Genomic DNA, 20,505 nt, shown 5'->3' on the forward strand with positions numbered 1-20,505 from the left:
GTGATCCTGTTTATGCCTTAAAACCACATGCACTTTCAGAGTAGCCACCACAGGAGATCAAAACTATTTTTAGGAAATGCAGCGTAAATGAATATGTATTTTTATAGCATGTTTCATGACCTGAGCATTTTCTAAAGTACTCTAAAGCTAATGGTATCTTTCTTGTTAAGGTAGTCACAAATGTAATGCAAGAAAATTGCACATCTGTTTTAACTTATGTTGGCTGAGTTAAAGCTAATGACCAGCGCACCAGTGAGAACTTTCTGAGCCAGAGGCAAGATGTGAAAATTGTTCTACATTAGATTTCAATCCTATGCTTGTTCAGCTAATAAATGTGATTCAATGGCAATATCCTGGTTAATAAACACAATATTAAAATCTTGTATAACCTTAATTTCAATTTTTAATTGTGGTTTCCACTGGAATCTGTAGAAATCACAATTATATTCCACTTGAATCAAGTGGAAATATTTAATTTTAAAAATATATTGGTGAGAATCCTAAGCTGATTATCACAAAAAGAAAAAACTTTGGTGTTTTTGTCCCTCTGTGGGTTCTGTCTATACTTATCGCTGCCGTGGTAAAGCAACCACCCACCCTCAATATTCTCTTTTCTCTCTCTTTCATTGGGCAGAAAACAACTGCCATCATGGTTCTTGGAAAATACATGACTGTTTAGGTCACTTTATTAAAAATACTTCATGTTCATAAATTTCTAAAATTGTACTCAAGGCTCTGAAAGGTATTTGTAACACTATATTGGAATTTAGTGTCCACATAAAAATCAAACATGAATTCATACTGTCATGTATTAACATTTCAGTAATTGTTGATAATCAATATTTTCCAACTGATAAACTACAAATATGAATTGGTGTTTGCAGACTCACAATAATTCTGATTTGTTTCCATTTTATAGTTAGATTAGATGTATTGATACAACTGAAATATGAGCAAAGAAAAAAGTATTAACCACCCAGCTTTGGAATAATAATAAACTCTATTGTTTTTTTTCCTTTTAAGTTCCTGCAAAAAAACGATTTTTGAGATACAGTACACATGGTAACATGCGTGTTGTTCCTTTCCGCACCTTGTGGCGCATCGTGCAGCAGCCTTGGCGTTTCTTTAGAATTTGTCTGTTTTTTAACGAGGCCAGGTTGCTAGCTCAACGCTCAACCCAGCCCGAATGGAAAGCGTGCGAGGAGCTGGTGGATTCGAACCTGGTAACATATGTACTTTTATCATAAATTTATTTTGTACTTTGTAATTAAGAAATAAAATATAAATTCACAAAATGTCTGCAATACATAAATCCTAAAATACTATATTCTATCTGTATGGTTGTTCGATTAAGTGCAGTATTTATAAACTATTTAACATATGAACTTTTTATTTTATTTTGATATGTCACAGGTTAATATCCTTAACCAAGTATTGTTATTCAAAAGCCTAATATGCATAGACACGAAAATTTAACTAAAATAATTTGTGACATTTCAAGGTTGAGATATTAGAGCTTCAAATTCTACCATAAGAAACCAATACCATATGTTGCACACGTAATATGGATTATTTTTATGCATGAACAAGACTTATTTTTATTTACTATTAAAGCAGTTATTTTAAGATTTCAAATTAAACCTCAAATGTAGCATTCAGCAAGCTGTTATTGTAGAATATTTTTTCATTTTAGAAGCACAACTACAAGACATTTTAATGAGTAATTTCTTTTTACAATTGAATGAACTATAGCAATAGGCGTATATGTTCACATGACCGTTTTGATTGACATCATCTTCTCAATTATAAATTATTAGGGTTTGTCTAAGGTTTAGAGAAAACAAAGCTCAAATAGTAGAATAATTTAAATTTTGAGAATGCTTCTATAGGATTTTACACACAGGCATGTTTTAGTTCAAACTGAATTTATTCACAGAAGACTGATTTTATTCCAGACAAGCTGGGTTCCTTAATATTGTAGCATTATAAAATGTGAGCTGTATTTAACATTGCTAAATAAGATTTAATTCAGAATAATTTATACACCAACCACCTGAATAGTAATTATTCACTCAGATACTGGTATATACCAATTACTAATACAGTACATTCATATTAAATATTCATTGATACAAAAATGTTACACCATGTTGCAAGGTCATAGATGTTTTCAATAAAACAATGGCACAGAATATAGCATTGTATTTAATTTAAAAATGGAAAAAATTATATTTGGTAAAAGCTATTTGTGCAAAAGGAAATATTGACATCATGAATCGTCACAGCTCATATATTAAGACATTGTGTACATCTGCAGCTGGCCAGAAGGTTCATTTGTATTTACTGAACAGTGGATTGTAGTGGCAAATTACAGTGTATCATTAGCATAACTGCTGTCAATGCTGTTAACTTTATAATGTTATCATAATAGCATGCTATTTGGTTTTCCAAAACCAATAACTAAGCTCTACTAATAAGGTTGAATTCCAACATAAAATATGTTGCAGTGTTGAGGCAAGAATGCATTTCTTTCTCCCTGTAGAAGATTATTTTTTTCCCTAAATTATTTCTAATTAATTAAATATTCAATTTTCTGCTGTATCTACATATGGGAAAGTTTAATGAAAAACACACCAAAAGACAAAGAAAAAATATTTTTTCTTGAATATACAAGAATATGAGAATACAAGAATATTCTTGAATATGAGCAAATTAATCAAATGTTCAATGTGGAATCAAATTTGAAGCATTTTGGAAAATTAGGTTTTAATTCTACCTAATAAGTTTAAACAGAAATTTAAAAAAGATCTGACATTCTGCCTGCTTTCTATAAATATTACAGCCATAGCCTTTGGCAGTTCAGTAATAAAAAAAACATTGAGACAGCATGATTCCTACCTGATTTCTTCAGTTGGATACATGGCCTAATATAAAGGATAAATCCTAAAACACGCAATAAATAAAACAATTAATATCAATACATTACTGCAAGATTTAGAAGTGACTGTATCACAAAATGTGGAGTAAAAAGCATATAGATCATCGATATTATTTTCTACAGAGAGAGACACAAGTGCATGCCTGCAGCCCTCATGCCAGAATGCTGCATATTATGACCAGCATGTAAGAAGTGAAGCCCTGAACCATGTGACCATTCTAGCAAGTTTCATTAATGTGACAGCTGTTCATTCACTGAAACAATCTTTAATGAGTTCTTTCATGTTTAACATCCATTCTATTATGCACAAATTTCAAATGGTAGTTTTAATTGAATAACAATTAAAGCATTTACTTCAATCATTTCACATTACACTGCAGAAAATGCATAAAGGTAGATAAATGATTTACTACAGCTTGGGGGAGAAAGGTGAAACAAAGATTCCTTATGTAGCTCCTTGATGAAACACAAGCAAGGGCAAATGTTGGTATTACCTATGCTGGTGTTTTATTAAGACATTACTAAATATAACAGGTTTGTAATTCTAGGATAATTCACTGTTCATGAATGTACTTAAGAAAAAAAGACTTATTTTATTAAATACCTATCAATTAAAACTGTTAAAAATTGACCTAGAAATATAATCATAGCATGCTGTTTGCTTCACACACTAAAGGCAAAGCAAAACAATCTCACAGCCAATAGGTCAGAACAATGATTTATAATAAAACTGCATTCAGTCATGAATGGTGCTGGAAAATAAAACAACTAACCGGAGTGGGAAGCTCCAAAAATATCTCCACTCTCACAATGACAGAACCAGAATTTAAAAGTTAAAGATAAAGCTGAAGCATTCACAACACACAGCCCATAGTGCTGATTAGATGGTTCAGCTCAACTCCCTCTTGAGAGTCATACCATCAGTCAATTTGTTTTATTCCTTATGATCAAGATACAGAAAAGACTATGGGGCCAGACTGAAGGTACTGAAGACCAGCACTCAAGAATTAGTTCTGATATATTTTCAATACCTTTATCTAGCTTTCCCAACAGAAAATTGCCCACATATACCCCGTTTACCAAAAGCAGTACAAATATAACCTGGCTAATTAGTCTTCTTGCAATATAGCAAAAAGTTGGAACATGCCATTTCAAACTGTACTCAACAATAATATCCAGTTTTATTATTGCTCTTTGGCATTGACTTATTATTGTCATATGTACCAAGATACAGTGAAAAGCTTGTCTTGCCTACTGTTTATACAGATCAAATCATTACACAGTGATTCAAGGTAAAACAATAACAATACAGAATAAAGCTACAGAGCAAGTGCAGCGCAGGTAAATGATAAATGTACAAAATCATAATGAGGCCGATTGTGAGTCCATCTTGTCAGCATTTGACTGAGTGTGGCAGAAAGGAGCCTTAATAAAATTCTGATTCAGTTTCAGATTAACTTATCACATGTAAATGGAAATACAAAGTGAAATGTGCCATTTGCTTTAACAACCAATAGATGGAAAGATGTGCTGGGGGCTGCCTACGGGAGTCGCCACATATTCTAGCACCAACATAGCATGCCCACAATGCTCAGCAGAACAACCCCAAACAGAACAACAAAACATTTAAAAAGTTCCTTTTCTCCCTCCCACACACGTGGACAGTCCGCCAACTCCAGGAGAAGCCTCCGGGACTTGAGTCTCCAGGCTTTGGCAATCAGGCTTTGACTTACAGATTTCTGATCAATGTTTGGACTTCAATCGTTGGGATCAACCCTCAGACTAGCCGATGATGGGACCCTGAGCTGCAGACTTCAGATCCAGGCTTGCCAACTGACCATTCCTTGTGCCTCCTGCTTGCACGGGCATCTGATTCTGGGAGACACCAATCTGGAATAGCCCGACATCCACGGATGTCCTTAGTTACCCGCCCACGTTGCTCATCTTCGAGCATGCAGCTAAGGCCTGGACTCTGTTGTCCTTCATCCCCATGTCTACATTGCTGGCCTTCAATTGCAGCATGGAGGCCTGACCTCCAGATATCCTTCATCACTCATCACCCATTCATTTTTTTTTGGTGTGCCTGCGTGCGTGCGATTCTCTGCATGTGTGTGCGTGCGTGTCTGTGCGTGTGCGTCTGCATGTCCATGTGCGTGTCCGTGATGGTGGATTTTTCATGGCTTTTTACAAGGCATGGAGCGAGCGAGAGAGAGAGAGAGAGAGAGAGAGAGACACTGTGTGGTGCACCACTTCTCACACAGGCATTTTCGCAGTATTTTCCCTTTGTTTTACGAGGTTGAGTTGCGATCTCAACAGTCAACCCGGCACGAATGGAAAGCGTACTCGGGGACGGACCCGACTGGATTCGAACCCGGGAACCTCCACTCCCAGGTCCGGTGCCGATGTCGTTGCGCCACCAGCCGGCCCTCATCACCCATTCATGTTGCTGGACTTTGAATGTGGAATGAAGGCCTGACCTCTAACTCCTCCACATCCCTTTCCCTAAAACGTTATATATGACCCCCAACTACCCACTCTAAAAGTGAACCTATAAGCACCAAAGCAAAAAACACTTCAGTGTAATTCTAGAGTTACATCTTGCATAAAAGAAGATGATTATGGTTGATGGAAGTTAATCATCCCTGACCTAGGACATCACCTAGTGTCCCCGGCCTTTTTACCTTCAGCTATTACAATTACCTTCCTCCTTTCTCAACATAAGGCAAATGTGTTTCATGATCAATTACATTTGTAGGAGCAAAGTGAAAAGTCAAATGGAGTTGGTATCCAAAATAACAGGTGATTTATTAAAACTGGTGTGCACCAGGAGACCAGTTGGGGCTTATCTACCACAGCGTGAATTTGGTACAGCTTTTCCATTCACAGCTGATGAGATTAATCAGAAACTGATTAACTGTAAAATTAGGTTTGATAACAGAATGCTGGTTACAGAAAGAATTACATAACATACTAGATCTTGATTACAGAATAAAATGATTATCCACAAGTCTAATCTACTTCACAGTAAATCCAATTTTCTATTACATAGGTGCACACTATAACATAAGTAATAAAGTTCCTGAAACTTGGGTGTTCTTCGAGTCAATGTTGTATTCCATATCTCTACTTTTAAGCAACACACATCAAAGTTGCTGGTGAACGCAGCAGGCCAAGCAGCATCTGTAGGAAGAGGTGCAGTCGACATTTCAGGCCGAGAACCTTCGTCAGGACTAACTGAAGGAAGAGTGAGTAAGGGATTTGAAAGTTGGAGGGGGAGGGGGAGATACAAAATGATAGGAGAAGACAGGAGGGGGAGGGATAGAGCCAAGAGCTGGACAGGTGATAGGCAAAAGGGGATACGAGAGGATCATGGGACAGGAGGTCCGGGAAGAAAGACAAGGGGGGGGGGGGACCCAGAGGATGGGCAAGAGGGATATTCAGAGGGACAGAGGGAGAAAAAGGAGAGTGAGAGAAAGAATGTGTGCATAAAAATGAGTAACAGATGGGGTACGAGGGGGAGGTGGGGCCTTAGCGGAAGTTAGAGAAGTCGATGTTCATGCCATCCGGTTGGAGGCTACCCAGACAGAATATAAGATGTTGTTCCTCCAACCTGAGTGTGGCTTCATCTTTACAGTAGAGGAGGCCGTGGATAGACATGTCAGAATGGGAATGGGATGTGGAATTAAAATGTGTGACCACTGGCAGATCCTGCTTTCTCTGGTGGACAGAGCATAGATGTTCAGCAAAGCGGTCTCCCAGTCTGCGTCGGGTTTCGCCAATATATAAAAGGCCACATCGGGAGCACCGGACGCAGTATATCACCCCAGTCGACTCACAGGTGAAGTGTTGCCTCACCTGGAAGGACTGTTTGAGGCCCTGAATGGTGGTAAGGGAGGAAGTGTAAGGGCATGTATAGCACTTGTTCCGCTTACACGGATAAGTGCCAGGAGGGAGATCAGTGGGGAGGGATGGGGGGGACGAATGGACAAGGGAGTTGGGTAGGGAGCGATCCCTGCGGAATGCAGAGAGGGGGGGGGAGGGAAAGATGTGCTTAGTGGTGGGATCCCATTGGAGGTGGCGGAAGTTACGGAGAATAATATGTTGGACCCGGAGGGTGGCGGGGTGGTAGGTGAGGACCAGGGGAACCCTATTCCTAGTGGGGTGGTGGGAGGATGGAGTGAGAGCAGATGTACGTGAAATGGGGGAGATGCGTTTAAGAGCAGAGTTGATAGTGGAGAAAGGGAAGCCCCTTTCTTTAAAAAAGGAAGACATCTCCCTCGTCCTAGAATGAAAAGCCTCATCCTGAGAGCAGATGCGGCGGAGACGGAGGAATTGCGAGAAGGGGATGGCATTTTTGCAAGAGACAGGGTGAGAAGAGGAATAGTCCAGTTAGCTGTGAGAGTCAGTAGGCTTATAGTAGACATCAGTGGATAAGCTGTCTCCAGAGACAGAGACAGAAAGATCTAGAAAGGGGAGGGAGGTGTCGGAAATGGACCAGGTAAATTTGAGGGCAGGGTGAAAGTTGGAGGCAAAGTTAATAAAGTCAACGAGTTCTGCATGCGTGCAGAAAGCAGCGCCAATGCAGTCGTTGATGTAGCGAAGGAAAAGTGGGGGACAGATACCAGAATAGGCACGGAAGATAGATTGTTCCACAAACCCAACAAAAAGGCAGGCATAGCTAGGACCCATACGGGTGCCCATAGCTACACCTTTAGTTTGGAGGAAGTGGGAGGAGCCAAAGGAGAAATTATTAAGAGTAAGGACTAATTCCGCTAGACGGAGCAGAGTGGTGGTAGAGGGGAACTGATTAGGTCTGGAATCCAAAAAGAAGCATAGAGCTTTGAGACCTTCCTGATGGGGGATGGAAGTATATAAGGACTGGACATCCATGGTGAAAATAAAGCGGTGGGGGCCAGGGAACTTAAAATCATTGAAAAGTTTAAGAGCGTGAGAAGTGTCACGAACATAGGTCGGAAGGGATTGAACAAGGGGTGATAAAACAGTGTCGAGGTCTGCAGAAACGAGTTCGGTGGGGCAGGAGCAAGCTGAGACAATAGGTCGGCCAGGACAGGCAGGTTTGTGGATCTTGGGTAGGAGGTAGAAACGGGAAGTGCGGGGTGTGGGAACTATAAGGTTGGTAGCGGTGGATGGGAGATTCCCTGAGCGGATAAAGTCGGTGATGGTGCGGGAGACAATGGCCTGGTGCTCCTTAGTGGGGTCACGATCGAGGGGTAAATAAGAGGAGGTATCTGCGAGTTGTCGCTGTGCCTCGGCAAGGTAGAGGTCAGTACGCCAGACTACAACAGCACCCCCCTTATTGGCGGGTTTAATAATAAGGTTAGGATTAGTGTGGAGGGAGCGGAGAGCAGAGCGTTCTGAAGGAGTGAGGTTGGAATGGGGACAAGGTGCGGTGAAGTCGAGACGGTTGATCTCCCGTGAATCTCTACTTTTAAACTTTGTTTGCAGTCCCCTGTTACCACATTAGCACAATCCTCATCTCTATTTCACAAACAAGAGTCCGAACAAAGTGTTTCAGCCTGAAACATCGACTGTACTTTTTTCTATAGATGATGCCTGGCCTGTTGAGATTCTCCAGCATTTTGTGTGTGTTGCCCACATCTCTATTTACTAGTTCTTAACTTTCCTCTACAACACATTCATCACCCCTTCCTAAATGAACCGTTCATGTTTTCATGCAGTAAGATTGTGACAACATTCAGCAAAGGATATGATAAGTGGCACATGTTGCAAAAATGCCAGGCAACGGCAATCTCCAGAAAGTGAGAGTCTACCTTTGACATTACCATTGACATTCTGGAAAGGTCACCATTCACCATAAACTCAAGCTGGATCAACCACATTCTGTAAATACTGTGGCAGTAAGAACAAGTCAGAAGCTTGATGATGAATGTATCAGCTTCTGATAGCACAAACACTTCACAGCATCTCTAAGGCAGAAGTCAGGGGTGTGATGAAATTGTTTTGATCTGCCTGGTTCAGGTTAGCTCTGACAATTCTTAAATAGCTTGATACCACACAATTGTTAAGCCATTGTCCATCACATATGATGAGGATTTTCTGATTCTGAAAGGGAAAATTCCCCCGGTCAAAATGTTATGACTTTTGTCAATAGTATTATCAGATCCAAGAGTATCAATCGGACTTTTAGTGACTAGTTTTAAAAAGTTAAAATCTGGCCTACAGTAAATTGGGATCAAAAGAATGAAATGTGTGAACACTTGCATTTGGTCTGATTTTTTTCCTAAAAATAAATTCCAAACTTAATGTCATGAAAAAAAAATTCATACTTCACTACTTTAGACTGCCATGACTCTAATATTTCTGTTCTGAAGCTTAAAACTTTCTTTTCTAGATATTAAAAGTCACTGTTGACTACACTTAGACACCATGACTATACACTGAGTCAGAAACTTGGAAAACACACCCACTGTATTCTTAGCTCAATAATCATTTATTCCCTTCACCTAAATTCTGTAGTTGATGCAATTACTGCAATATTCAGGTTGAGATTTCAGGAATCAGTGCACTCATTACAAAACCATTTTTATTCAGTAATGCAAAGGGTCATGCTACTGTATATTTACTTGAGATATGCTGTATTTCATAACTCTATAAGAAATGTTAATAGACCGGATGTAATATTCTGTCATTATGCAATTCATCTAAGTATGTTGGAAAATATTCATAATAATGGCTTAATAAAATACTTCAGTTTATACAGCAGTATATAAGCATCTTGTGTTGGCACGTGGCCAAGTGGTTAAGGTGTTCGTCTGGTGATTTGAAGGTTGCTAGTTCAAGCCTTGGCTGAGGCAGCGTGTGTGTCCTTGAGCAAGGCACTTAACCACACATTGCTCTGCAACGACACGGGTGCCAAGCTGTATGGGTCCTAATGTCCTTCCCTTGGACAACATCAGTGGCACGGAGAGGGGAGACTTGCAGCATGGGCAACTGCTGGTCTTCCATACAACCTTGCCCAGGCCTGCGCCCTGGAAACCTTCCAAGGTGCAATTCCATGGTCTCATGAGACTAACGGATGCCTATATAGCATCTTAAACATTGCCCATGCCCAACCTGCTTCATAGAAACATCACAGAAGCAACCAAAAGGAAGCCACAGATTTTATAGCTTACAGGGACAGAACTAGAGTTCAGATATCTCAGGCAGTTTTGGTGCAAGAAGAGATTACAGATAATGGCAATGATTTTGTGAGATACCTGAGTCACCAATGAACCTGAACCAATTTACTGCACAAAGACTCTTTATCCACCAGGTGTAAGTGAGTGAGAAGTGGGGAGGGTAGAATAAGTCCCACAACTGCAAAGTACTTCGGAGGTGGAGAAAGTTATTAAAGCATTATGGATATTTTGAATTTTTCCATTCAAAAACAGTTAAAACATATTTGAGAACAATTAACAATGTCAAAACTATTAACATTTCTTGCAAGTTTTTCCAAAATATCAGAAGCCTCAAACCAAATAATTAAAATATTTTTAAAATATTTGGACAAGCTAAAAGAATTCAAAAAATTGAAAGTTAACCAAAACTTATTTCGGACTCTTTTAGTCAATGCCCTGTAATTACTGATCCTGCTTCAAGTCTAGACAGAGGGGAAACAGGATAATACTGGTGGACTCCCATGTCAACTCTTCTTCGCTGCTATTACTTCTGCATTTATGACCAAGTAGCACTGACATTGAGAAGTCATGGCAGCCTCTCATTAAACTATTGGTCTTTCACCTTAAAATCTGAATTATTGGGAGGGAAAAGATCATCAAATGTGTCAAAAAAGAACTATATGTATTATATAAATATTGTGTGTTGGCGTGTGGCCAAGTGGTTAAGGCATCGGTCTAGTGATCTGAAGGTTGCTAGTTCGAACCTCAGCTGAGGCAGCGTGTTGTGTCCTTGAGCAAGGCACTTAACCACACATTGCTCTGTGACAACACCGGTGCCAAACTGTATCGGCCCTAATGCCCTTCCCTTGGACAACATCGGTGGCGTGGAGAGGGGAGACTTGCAGCAAGGGCAACTGCTGGTCTTCCATACAACCTTGACCAGGGCTGTGCCTAACCTGTTACTAACCAAGAACCTATCATTAAACATGGTCTCCATATCCACCTGTGGCAATTCCACAGATTCACCGACCCCAGAGTAAAGAAATTCCTCGTCATCTCTGCTCCAAAGGGGTGTCCTTGTATTCTGATGCTGTGCCCTCTGATCCTAGTCTCTATCACAAAATGAAACATCTTATCCTCATCCACACCTTTATATTAGTGTTATATTAATACACATTATATCAATGTGTTGGTGTAATTAAGTTGATAGGTAAGAATAAAAGGTTCCAAAATAGCTTCAGAGCAAATCAGCTGAAGCAAGGGGAGCATCAGGTAACATTTTGAGAATATACAGTACATAGTCCTTCTTGGTGGTCATGGGAATGAGACATGAACCCCAATGTATGGTGAAGAATACCAGCAAGTTTTTTTTGTTTCAGATAGTTCTGTAGAGGGCAGAGGAATCAATACCATCCCAAAGTGCTGCTGGAGGAAATTTCCACTCAGCTAATGTCGACAATTTAAACATCGGGGATGTAAAGCTGAGTGTCATCATGTCACATGTGGAATCTGGCATCGTACTTTTTTAGCTGACATTGGTGAGAGACAGCAAGTCAATAATGAACAAAAGGCGACCAAGAAAGATCTTCAGAGGATGAAAGGAAAGCCTTTACCAGAGACTCTTTCCCCACAACTGGACAGCTCCGACAGAACAGAGCAGGTGCGGTGCTATCTAGCTGGATGATAGGGGACTGGAGCTGAACGAGAATGATGCCACCAATTGTGTCAAAAGCTGCAGAAAGAATGAGCGTATATAAAAAAAAGAAAGATTACTTTAGTCTAAACCATCCTCGAGAGCATCAGTGACTTTGGTTCAATTTCATAATCGTGGTGGGATTCACCATGTGATTAAAGTTTTAAACAAAGATGCATTTGAGTATAGTGAACAAAATCTAATTAGTGACTAGAATGCAATCATGTTAGTAATAGAATATTTGGAGTTATTAATATTGGATATTATTGCGGCTAGCAATCAATGTATAAATATTAAATCATAGTAATATGCTAAGATTAAATATAAGATTACATTGACAACATGCCAAAATATTCTGCAGTCTAAGTGTTTTGTATATTCCTTTCTTATTCTCCATCTATGAAACAAACATTTTATTTTAATTAAAAGACAATAAATGTTATTACCAGTTCTCTTTACCTTTATAGAACACCCAGAACATACTGAAAGATCTGAAATCCATATTTACCTCTGTAGTATTTCTAACCTAACTATGAAAACTGGGAACTAGTCATGCACTTGTGTATAATATAGTGTAGGTGCTGCTGAATATAAGGGGTAAACCTGAAATCCTGAACTAGGGCAATGCTGTAGCCATAATATAGTAATCAATTGTTAATATGTATAATTTGGTGTTGAGCAACAGAACTTGGAGATATCACTCTCAGTGTTTAATATACCTAGGACTGTCAATCCAAAATATATATTGTTGACAAAGGGACAAAATGAGGAGATAAGCAGTCTGACTGATGGTTAATATTAATTAGATATTCACTTAGGATAAAGGTTGTCATATTAAATAATAAATTATTCCTTTTTGAAAATATGTACATCAAGAAAAAGTGAAGGCAAAAGGAATGTGAAAAATCAATAAAAATCCGTGAACAGAATTGCTTAAGATTTCTTTCATGTGAAATTATCAATACAAGACTAAAATAACTTGCTCCAGTTATTGTCTCAGCCTTTATATCAATTTCTGAAGTGTGGAACAATGCCACATTAAGCTGCTTTCTTTCTTCATTTTCATCTTCTGTTATTTCTGGATATTGTGTTCAACTACTAGTGGTGTAACTCTGGACAGCCTTCCTTCCAGCTTCTCCCCGACAACTTCCAAGTTTGTTCTAGTAAATGGATTCAGACATAGCTTCATTCAAAGTAATATTGATCTCCAGTCCTGTGAAATACGCCATCCTACTTTTTTTTTGGGGGGGGGATATCAGTTTCTAATGGACATACTTAAATAGTTCCCTTCTGAGATTCAGATGTTTTATTAGCAACATTAAGAGGTAAAATGTAATTGTGCAGCTTTGCTAATTGGCAATATTATTTTCAACAACACACCAAAATAGTAATTATTGAAAATCAAAATGCTGACAAATTAAGGCACTTATGGCATAGTAGTTTAATCATTCAAATCAGAAGGCTGGTTATACAACACTGATAAAGCAAATCCTACTCCACTTGCATATTTTGTGTCTATTGAATTAGAATTAATCTGCTAGAAGAGTGAAAATGTGTGATCCATCCAAAATGTAGGCATCTTGAGCAGAAGACACTAGAAGTAAGAAATACTAGGATGAATTTTCCTCAGAAATTCCAGATTTCCACCGAAGTTCAAAATGTGCTGGTCACTCTTCACTTTTTATTCCCTGGCTGTATCTGAACACTGGATATCTGAAGAGTCCAGTAACAGCGTATGATCTCCTCTCTATCACCCAGTACTTAAGATATGTTGCTGAATTTATACCAACATTGAAGTGGCATTGAAACAATGGGTCTATTCAGTTCAACAGAAAGGAACAGCTGCAAGACCCCCAAATACGTATTAGGTCATTTTCATTTATCAACATTACAGTTTATTTGACCTTAACTGGTTTTAAGCTTTCAAGATCTTAACTAATTTAATTAAATTATTTCACTGAGTTTTTAAAATGTTTTGGAATGCATGCAGTACAATTTACCTCCACAACAAATTTGTACTCTCTTAATATTACACAGAGCTTACTGGCTGACAAGGACATTTATTCTTGCCACTCTGGCTCATACATGAAGGCGTTACATTACCCAAAACCTTATCACTGCATAAGCTCTCTTTATATAGGACTGGGAAATAATTCGTCAGCAAACTTACAGTGACATTTCTGAAAAACATGTATTTGCTTTACCAAGTAGGTCAATGACCAGAATGGGGAGCGCATGACCAGCAACTGCTTCTGGCCCAGTATTTCTCCTTGATCCCATGATGCGTGAATTTTCAATTAAAATAATCTTGATTTCACTGCCAAGCACTGCAGAGTCATATTTTTTACTATCATATCATTAAGAACACAGGACAGCATAGGACAATGTTGTGCCGAATCAGCTGCAAAGCAAATAAAAAACACCCAACCCACACCATGTCCATATCCCTGCAGCTTCCCCTGGAGGATTGTGTCTATCCAAATGTCTCTTAAAAGCCCCAAATGTACTTGCCTCAACCACCATACCAGGCAGCGCATTCCAGGGATCCACGACTTTTTTTAAATAAAAACTTACCCTTCACATCCCCCTTGAGCCTACCCTCTCTCACCTTCAACGCAAGGCCTCTGGTATTAGACATTTCAACCTTGTAAACAAATATTCTCAGATCCACACTATCTATGCCTCGCATAATCTTGTAAGCCTCTATCTGACCTCCCCTCAGCCTGCAGAGAAAACAACCAAATTTATCCAGCCTCTCGGGATAACACATGCTCTCTAAACCAGGCAACATCCTGGTAAGCCTCTTCTGCACCCTTTCCAAAGCCTCAATATCCTTTCTACAGTGGGGTAAACAGAACTGTACGTTATACTCCAGATCTGGCCCAACCAGAGTTTTACAAAGTTGCAACATAACCTCCTGACTTTTGAACTCAATACCTCAACTAATAAAAGCAAGCATTCCCTAAGTCTTCTTAACCACCTTATTGACCCGTGTGACCACTTTCCAGGAAGCACGAACTTGGATCCCAAGACCTCTCTGCTCAGCAACACTATTAAGAATTTTCTCTCCTTGCAGTTGCCCTACAGAGGTGCAACACCTCATATTTATCTGATCTGTCACTTATTTGCTCATATCTGAAAATGATCTATATTGTGCTGCATTCTTCACTAGTCATCTACACTATCCACCTACACTATCCACAACTCCACCAATCTTGGCACCATCTGCAAATTTACTAACCCACCCATCTCCATTTTTATCCAGGTCATTTGTATATATTACGAACAGCAAAGGTCCAGGCACAGATCCCTACAGAACATTACAGAACTAATTACAGACCTTCAGCTCAAATAAATCCCTTCAACCACTACACACCGTCTTCTATGTGCAAGCCAGTCTGAACCCAAACAGCCAGTTCATCACGGACCCCATGAACCTCACCTTCTGGATTAGCCTTCCATGCAGGACTTTATCAAACGTCTTAGTTAGAGGATCAGACAGATGATCCTGAGGACGCAGGAAAGAAACGCGGATGGTAGTTTCCCCACCCCCACCCCCCCCAGGTACCAGGGTCCGGGATGTTTCTGATCAGGTCCACGACATCCTGAAGTGGGAAGGTGAACAGCCAGAGGTCGTGGTACATATTGGTACCAATGATACAGGTAGGAAAAGGGAGGAGGTCCTGAAAACAGACTACTTGGAGCTAGGAAGGAAGTTGAGAAGCAGGACCTCAAAGGTGGTAATCTCAAGATTATTGCCTGTACCGTGCGATAGTGCATATAGGAATAGAGTGAAGTGGATGATAAATGCGTGGCTGAGGGATTGGAGCAGAGGGCGGGGATTCAGATTTCTGGATCACTGAGACCTATTTTGGTGCAGGAGGGACCTGTACAAAAAGGATGGGTTGCACTTGAATCCCGGGGGGACCAATATCCTGACAGGGAGGTTTGCTAAAGCTACTGGGGAGAGTTTAAACTAGGATTGCTGGGGTTGGGAAATGAACTGAAGAGACGGAGGAAGGGGCAGTTGGCTCACAAATTGAGAAAGCTTGAAGACAGTGTGAGAAGGAGGATAGGTAGGTGATAGAGAAAGGATACACTCAGACTGATGGCTTGAGATGTGTCTATTTTAATGCAAGGAGTATCATGAACAAAGCAAATGAACTTAAAGAATGGATCAGTATTTGGAGCTATGATGTTGTGGCCATTACAGAAACTTGGATGGCTCAGGGGCAGGAATGGCTACTTAGAATGCCAGGCTTTACCTGTTTCAGAAAGGACAGGGAGGGAGGCAAATGAGATGGGGGCGCGGCACTGCTGGTCAGAGATAGTGTCACGGCTGCAGAAAAGGAGGAAGTCATGAAAAGATTGTCTACGGAGTCTCTGTGAGTGGAAGTTAGGAACAGGAAGGGGTTAATAACCCTACTGGGTGTTTTTTATAGACCACCCAATAGTAACAGGGACATCAAGGAGCAGAAAGGGAGACAGATTCTGGAAAGGTGTAATAATAACAGGGTTGTCATGGTGGGAGATTTTAATTTCCCCAATATTGATTGGCATCACCCTAGAGCAAGGAGTTTAGATGGGGTGGAGCATGTTAGCTGTGTTCAGGAAGGTTTCCTGACACAATATGTAGATAAACCTACCGGAGGAGAGACTGTACTTGATCTGGTATTAGGAAAATAACCTGGTCAGGTGTCAGGTCTCTCAGTGGGAGAGCATTTTGGAGATACTGATCATGGTTCTATCTCCTTTACCATAGCATTGGAGAGGGATAGGAACAGACAAGTTACGAAAGCATTTAATTGAATTAAGGGGAAATATGAAGCTATCAGGCAGGAACTTGGAAGAATAAATTGGGAACAGATGTTCTCAGAGAAATGTATGGCAGAAATATGGCAAATATTCAGGAGATATTTGCATGCTGTTCTGCATACGTATGTTCCGATGAGACAGAGAAGAATGGTAGGGTACAGGAACCCTGGTGTACAGTAAAGGCATCCGCTTGTTTTGTGAGACCATGGATCTGCGCCTGGAAAGTCTTCACTCTCGAGGACGCAGGCCTGGGCAAGGTTGTATGGAAGACCAGCAGTTGCCCATGCTGCAAGTCTCCCCTCTCCACGACACCAATGTTGTCTAAGGGAAGGGCATTAGGACACATACAGCTTGGCACCAGGATCATCGCAGGTAATTAAGTGCCTTGCACAAGGACACAAAACATTGCCTCGGCTGGGGCTCGAACTCACAACTTTCAGGTCACTAGTCCAATGCCTTAACCACTTGGCCACACGCAGTGTACAAAGGCTATTGAAAATCTAGTCAAGAGGAAAAGGAAAGCTTACATAAGGTTCAAAAAGCTAGGTCATGATAGGGATCTAGAAAATTATAAAACTAGCAGGAAGGAGCTTAAGAATGAAATTAGAAGAGCCAGAAGGGGCCATGAGAAGGACTTGGCGAGCAGGATTAAGGAAACCCCAAGGCATTCTACAAGTATGTGAAGAGCAAGAGGATAAGATGTGAGAGAATAGGACCAAACAAGTGTGACAGTGGAAATTTCTGTATGGAACCAGAGGAGATAGTGGAGGTGCTTAATGAATACTTTGCTTCAGTATTCACTACGGAAAAGGACCTTGGCGATTGCAGGGATGACTTACAGCACACTGAAAAGCTCGAGCATACAGACCTTAAGAAAGAGAATGTGCTGGAGCTTTTGGAAAGCATCAAGTTGGATAAGTCACCAGGATGGGAAGAGATATACCCCAGGCTACTGTGGGAGGCGAGGGAGGAAATTGCTGAGCCTCTGGCAATGATCTTTGCATCATCAATGGGGACGGGAGAGATTCCAGAGGATTGGAGGGTTGCAGATGTTGTTCTCTTATTCTAGAAAGGGAGTAGAGATAGCCCTGGAAATTATAGACCAGTGAGTCTCACTTCAGTGGTGGTAAGTTGATGGAGAAGATCCTGAGAGGCAGGATTTATGAACATTTGGAGAGGCATAATATGATTAGGAATAGTCAACATGGCTTTGTCAAAGGCAGGTTGTGCCTTACTAAGCTGATTAAGTTTTTTGAGGATGTGACTGAACACAATGATGAAGGTAGAGCAGATGTAGTGTATATGGATTTCAGCAAGGCATTTCATAAGATACCCCATGTAGGGCTTATTGAGAAAGCAAGGAGGCATGGGATCCAAGGGGACCTTGATTTGTGGATCCAGAATTGGCTTGCCCACAGAAGGCAAAGAGTGGTTGTAGATGGGTCATATTCTGCATGGAAGTTGGTGACCAGAGGTGTGCCTCAGGGATCTGTTCTGGGACCTCTTCTCTGCATGATTTTTTTAATAAATGACCTGGATGAGGAAGTGGAGGGATGGGTTAGTAAATTTGCTGATGACACAAAGGTTGGGGGTGTTGTGGATAGTGTGGAGGGCTGTCAGAGGTTACAGGGGGACATTGATAGGATGCAAAACTGGGCTGAGAAGTGGCAGATGGAGTTCAACCCAGATAAGTGTGAGGTGGTTCATTTTGGTAGGTCAAATAAGATGGCAGAATATAGTATTAATGGTAAGACTTTTGACATTGTGGAGGATCAGAGGGATCTTGGGGTCCGTGTCCATAAGACACTCAAAGCTGCTGTGCAGGTTGACCATGAGGTTAAGAAGGCATATGGTGCATTGGCCTTCATCAACCATGGGATTGAGTTCAAGAGCTGAGAGGTAATGTTACAGCTGTACAGAGCCCTGGTCAGGCCTTGGGAGTACTGCGCTCAGTTCTGGTCACCTCACTACAGGAAGGATGTAGAAACTATAGAAAGGGTGCAGAGGATATTTACAAGGATGTTGTCTGGATTGGGCAGCATGTCTTACGAGAATAGGTTGAGTGAACTTGGCGTTTTCTCCTTGGAGCAATGGAGGATGAGAGGTGACTTGATAGAGATGTAGAAGATGATGAGAGGCATTGGTTGTGTGGATAGTCAGAGGCTTTTATCCAGGGCTGAAATGGCTGACACGAGAGGGCACAGTTTTAAGGTGCTTAGAAGTAGGTACAGAGGGGACGTCAGGGGCAAGTTTTTTTTCGCAGAGAGTTGTGAGTGCATGGAATGGGCTGCCGGCGACTGTGGTGGAGGTGGACACAACAGGGTCTTTTAAGAGGCTCCTGGATAGGTACATGGAGCTTAGAAAAATAGAGGGCTATGGGTAACCCAAGGTAATTTCTAAAATAAGTACATGTTTGGCACAGTATTGAGGGCTGAAGGGCCTGTATTGTGCTGTAGGTTTTCTATGTTTCTATGCCTACTAAAGTCCATGTAAACAACATTCCCTACCCTCATCTATCTCCCTCATCACTTTGCTAAAAAAACTCAATCAAGTTATTTGTTTGGGAATTTATTAAGTACAGTACACAATAGAGTTATAAATTACATCAATCACTTTCTTCAGTATGTGATTAATTCTTGTGATAAATTCACTTACTGCTCGCAGTAACAAAGCTGTATGATTTTTTAAAAGAAAAATATTTGAAGAACTGCCCTAATAATCTGATTGGACTAGTATATGTTAGGGGAAAGATGTCAATACCATAGACACTGGGTAGGCAGACTAGCTTTTGGTACTCAGGTTTCTGACTGCAGAGAATACATATCCTCCCAGCTTTTCTATGTCCTACTATAGCCATCCTCCTTTTTATTTGAACAGCTTCCCATCTCACGGTACTACAGTCAGTTTCCTGTTCCTTCCATCACCCTGCAATCTCTCCACTTGTCCACAAGGCTTACAAGAGCCTTGACAACTGCATGTGGAGAGACAGAAGCTCATGTAATAGAACCTTATGATCCCGGTACCTCCCTCACACAAGACACACACGGATGTCCTTGATCACATGTCAATTTTAAAGTATTTTAATATTTAATGACAAGAGTGTAGCTGCCTCTTGGAGTAAAAAGTCCAGATATGTTGTAGCTTAGATTCCAGCTCCTCAATATGGAGATGAAGTTCTTTGTGTTGAATGCATTTATAGCACCATAGACCTGTCATTGAAGAACAATTAGGCCATTCAGCTGCTCCCCCATTCTATCGTGGCTGACATATTATTCCTCTCAATCCCACTCTCCTGCCTTCTCCCTATAACTTTCGATGCCCTGACTAATCAAGAGCTTACTAACCTCTGCTTTAAATATACTCATTGACTTGGCCTCCACAGCAGTCTGTGGCAATGTATTCCACAGATTCACTACAGCTTAAGAAATCCCTCCTCAACTCTGTTCTAAATGGATGTTTCTCTGTTCTGAGGCTGTGACCTCTGTCCTAGACTCATTCACTTGAGGAAACATCCACCCCACATCCACTCTATCCACACCTTTCAATATTCGATAGGTTTCAATGAGATCCCCCACATTCTTCTAAGCTCCAGCAAGTACAGGCTCAGAGCCATCAAACACTCCTTATACATTAACTTTTGATTCTGGAATCATTCTCGTGAATCTCCTTTGGACGCTTTCCAATGCCAGCATATCTTTCCTTAGATACAGGACCCGGAACTGCTCACAATACTTCGTGTGGTCTGAACAATGCCTTATAAGCCTCAGCATTACATCCTTGGTCTTATATTCTAGCCCTCTAAAAATGAATGGTAAGTACAATATACTTTAGTAAGCACAATACACAATAGAGTCATAAATTTCATCAGTCATTTTCTTCAGCATACTTGCCTTACTTACCACTGACTCAACTTGCAAGTT

The 20,505-nt window shown here is 40.6% G+C and overlaps 1 protein-coding gene across 1 annotated transcript in view; it reads right to left on the reverse strand.

Annotated features, from left to right (window-relative positions):
• Positions 1–20,505, reverse strand: part of LOC134346088 (ena/VASP-like protein) — a 264,678-nt gene that overhangs the window by 187,310 nt on the left and 56,863 nt on the right. The window contains exon 2 of the mRNA XM_063047396.1: positions 2,899–2,943. Within this exon, the coding sequence (XP_062903466.1) occupies positions 2,899–2,921 (23 nt within the window). The 5' untranslated portion in view covers positions 2,922–2,943. The remainder of the gene's footprint in view (positions 1–2,898; positions 2,944–20,505) is intronic.

Source organism: Mobula hypostoma, chromosome 1 (assembly GCF_963921235.1).
Source record: "Mobula hypostoma chromosome 1, sMobHyp1.1, whole genome shotgun sequence".
NCBI lineage: Eukaryota > Metazoa > Chordata > Chondrichthyes > Myliobatiformes > Myliobatidae > Mobula > Mobula hypostoma.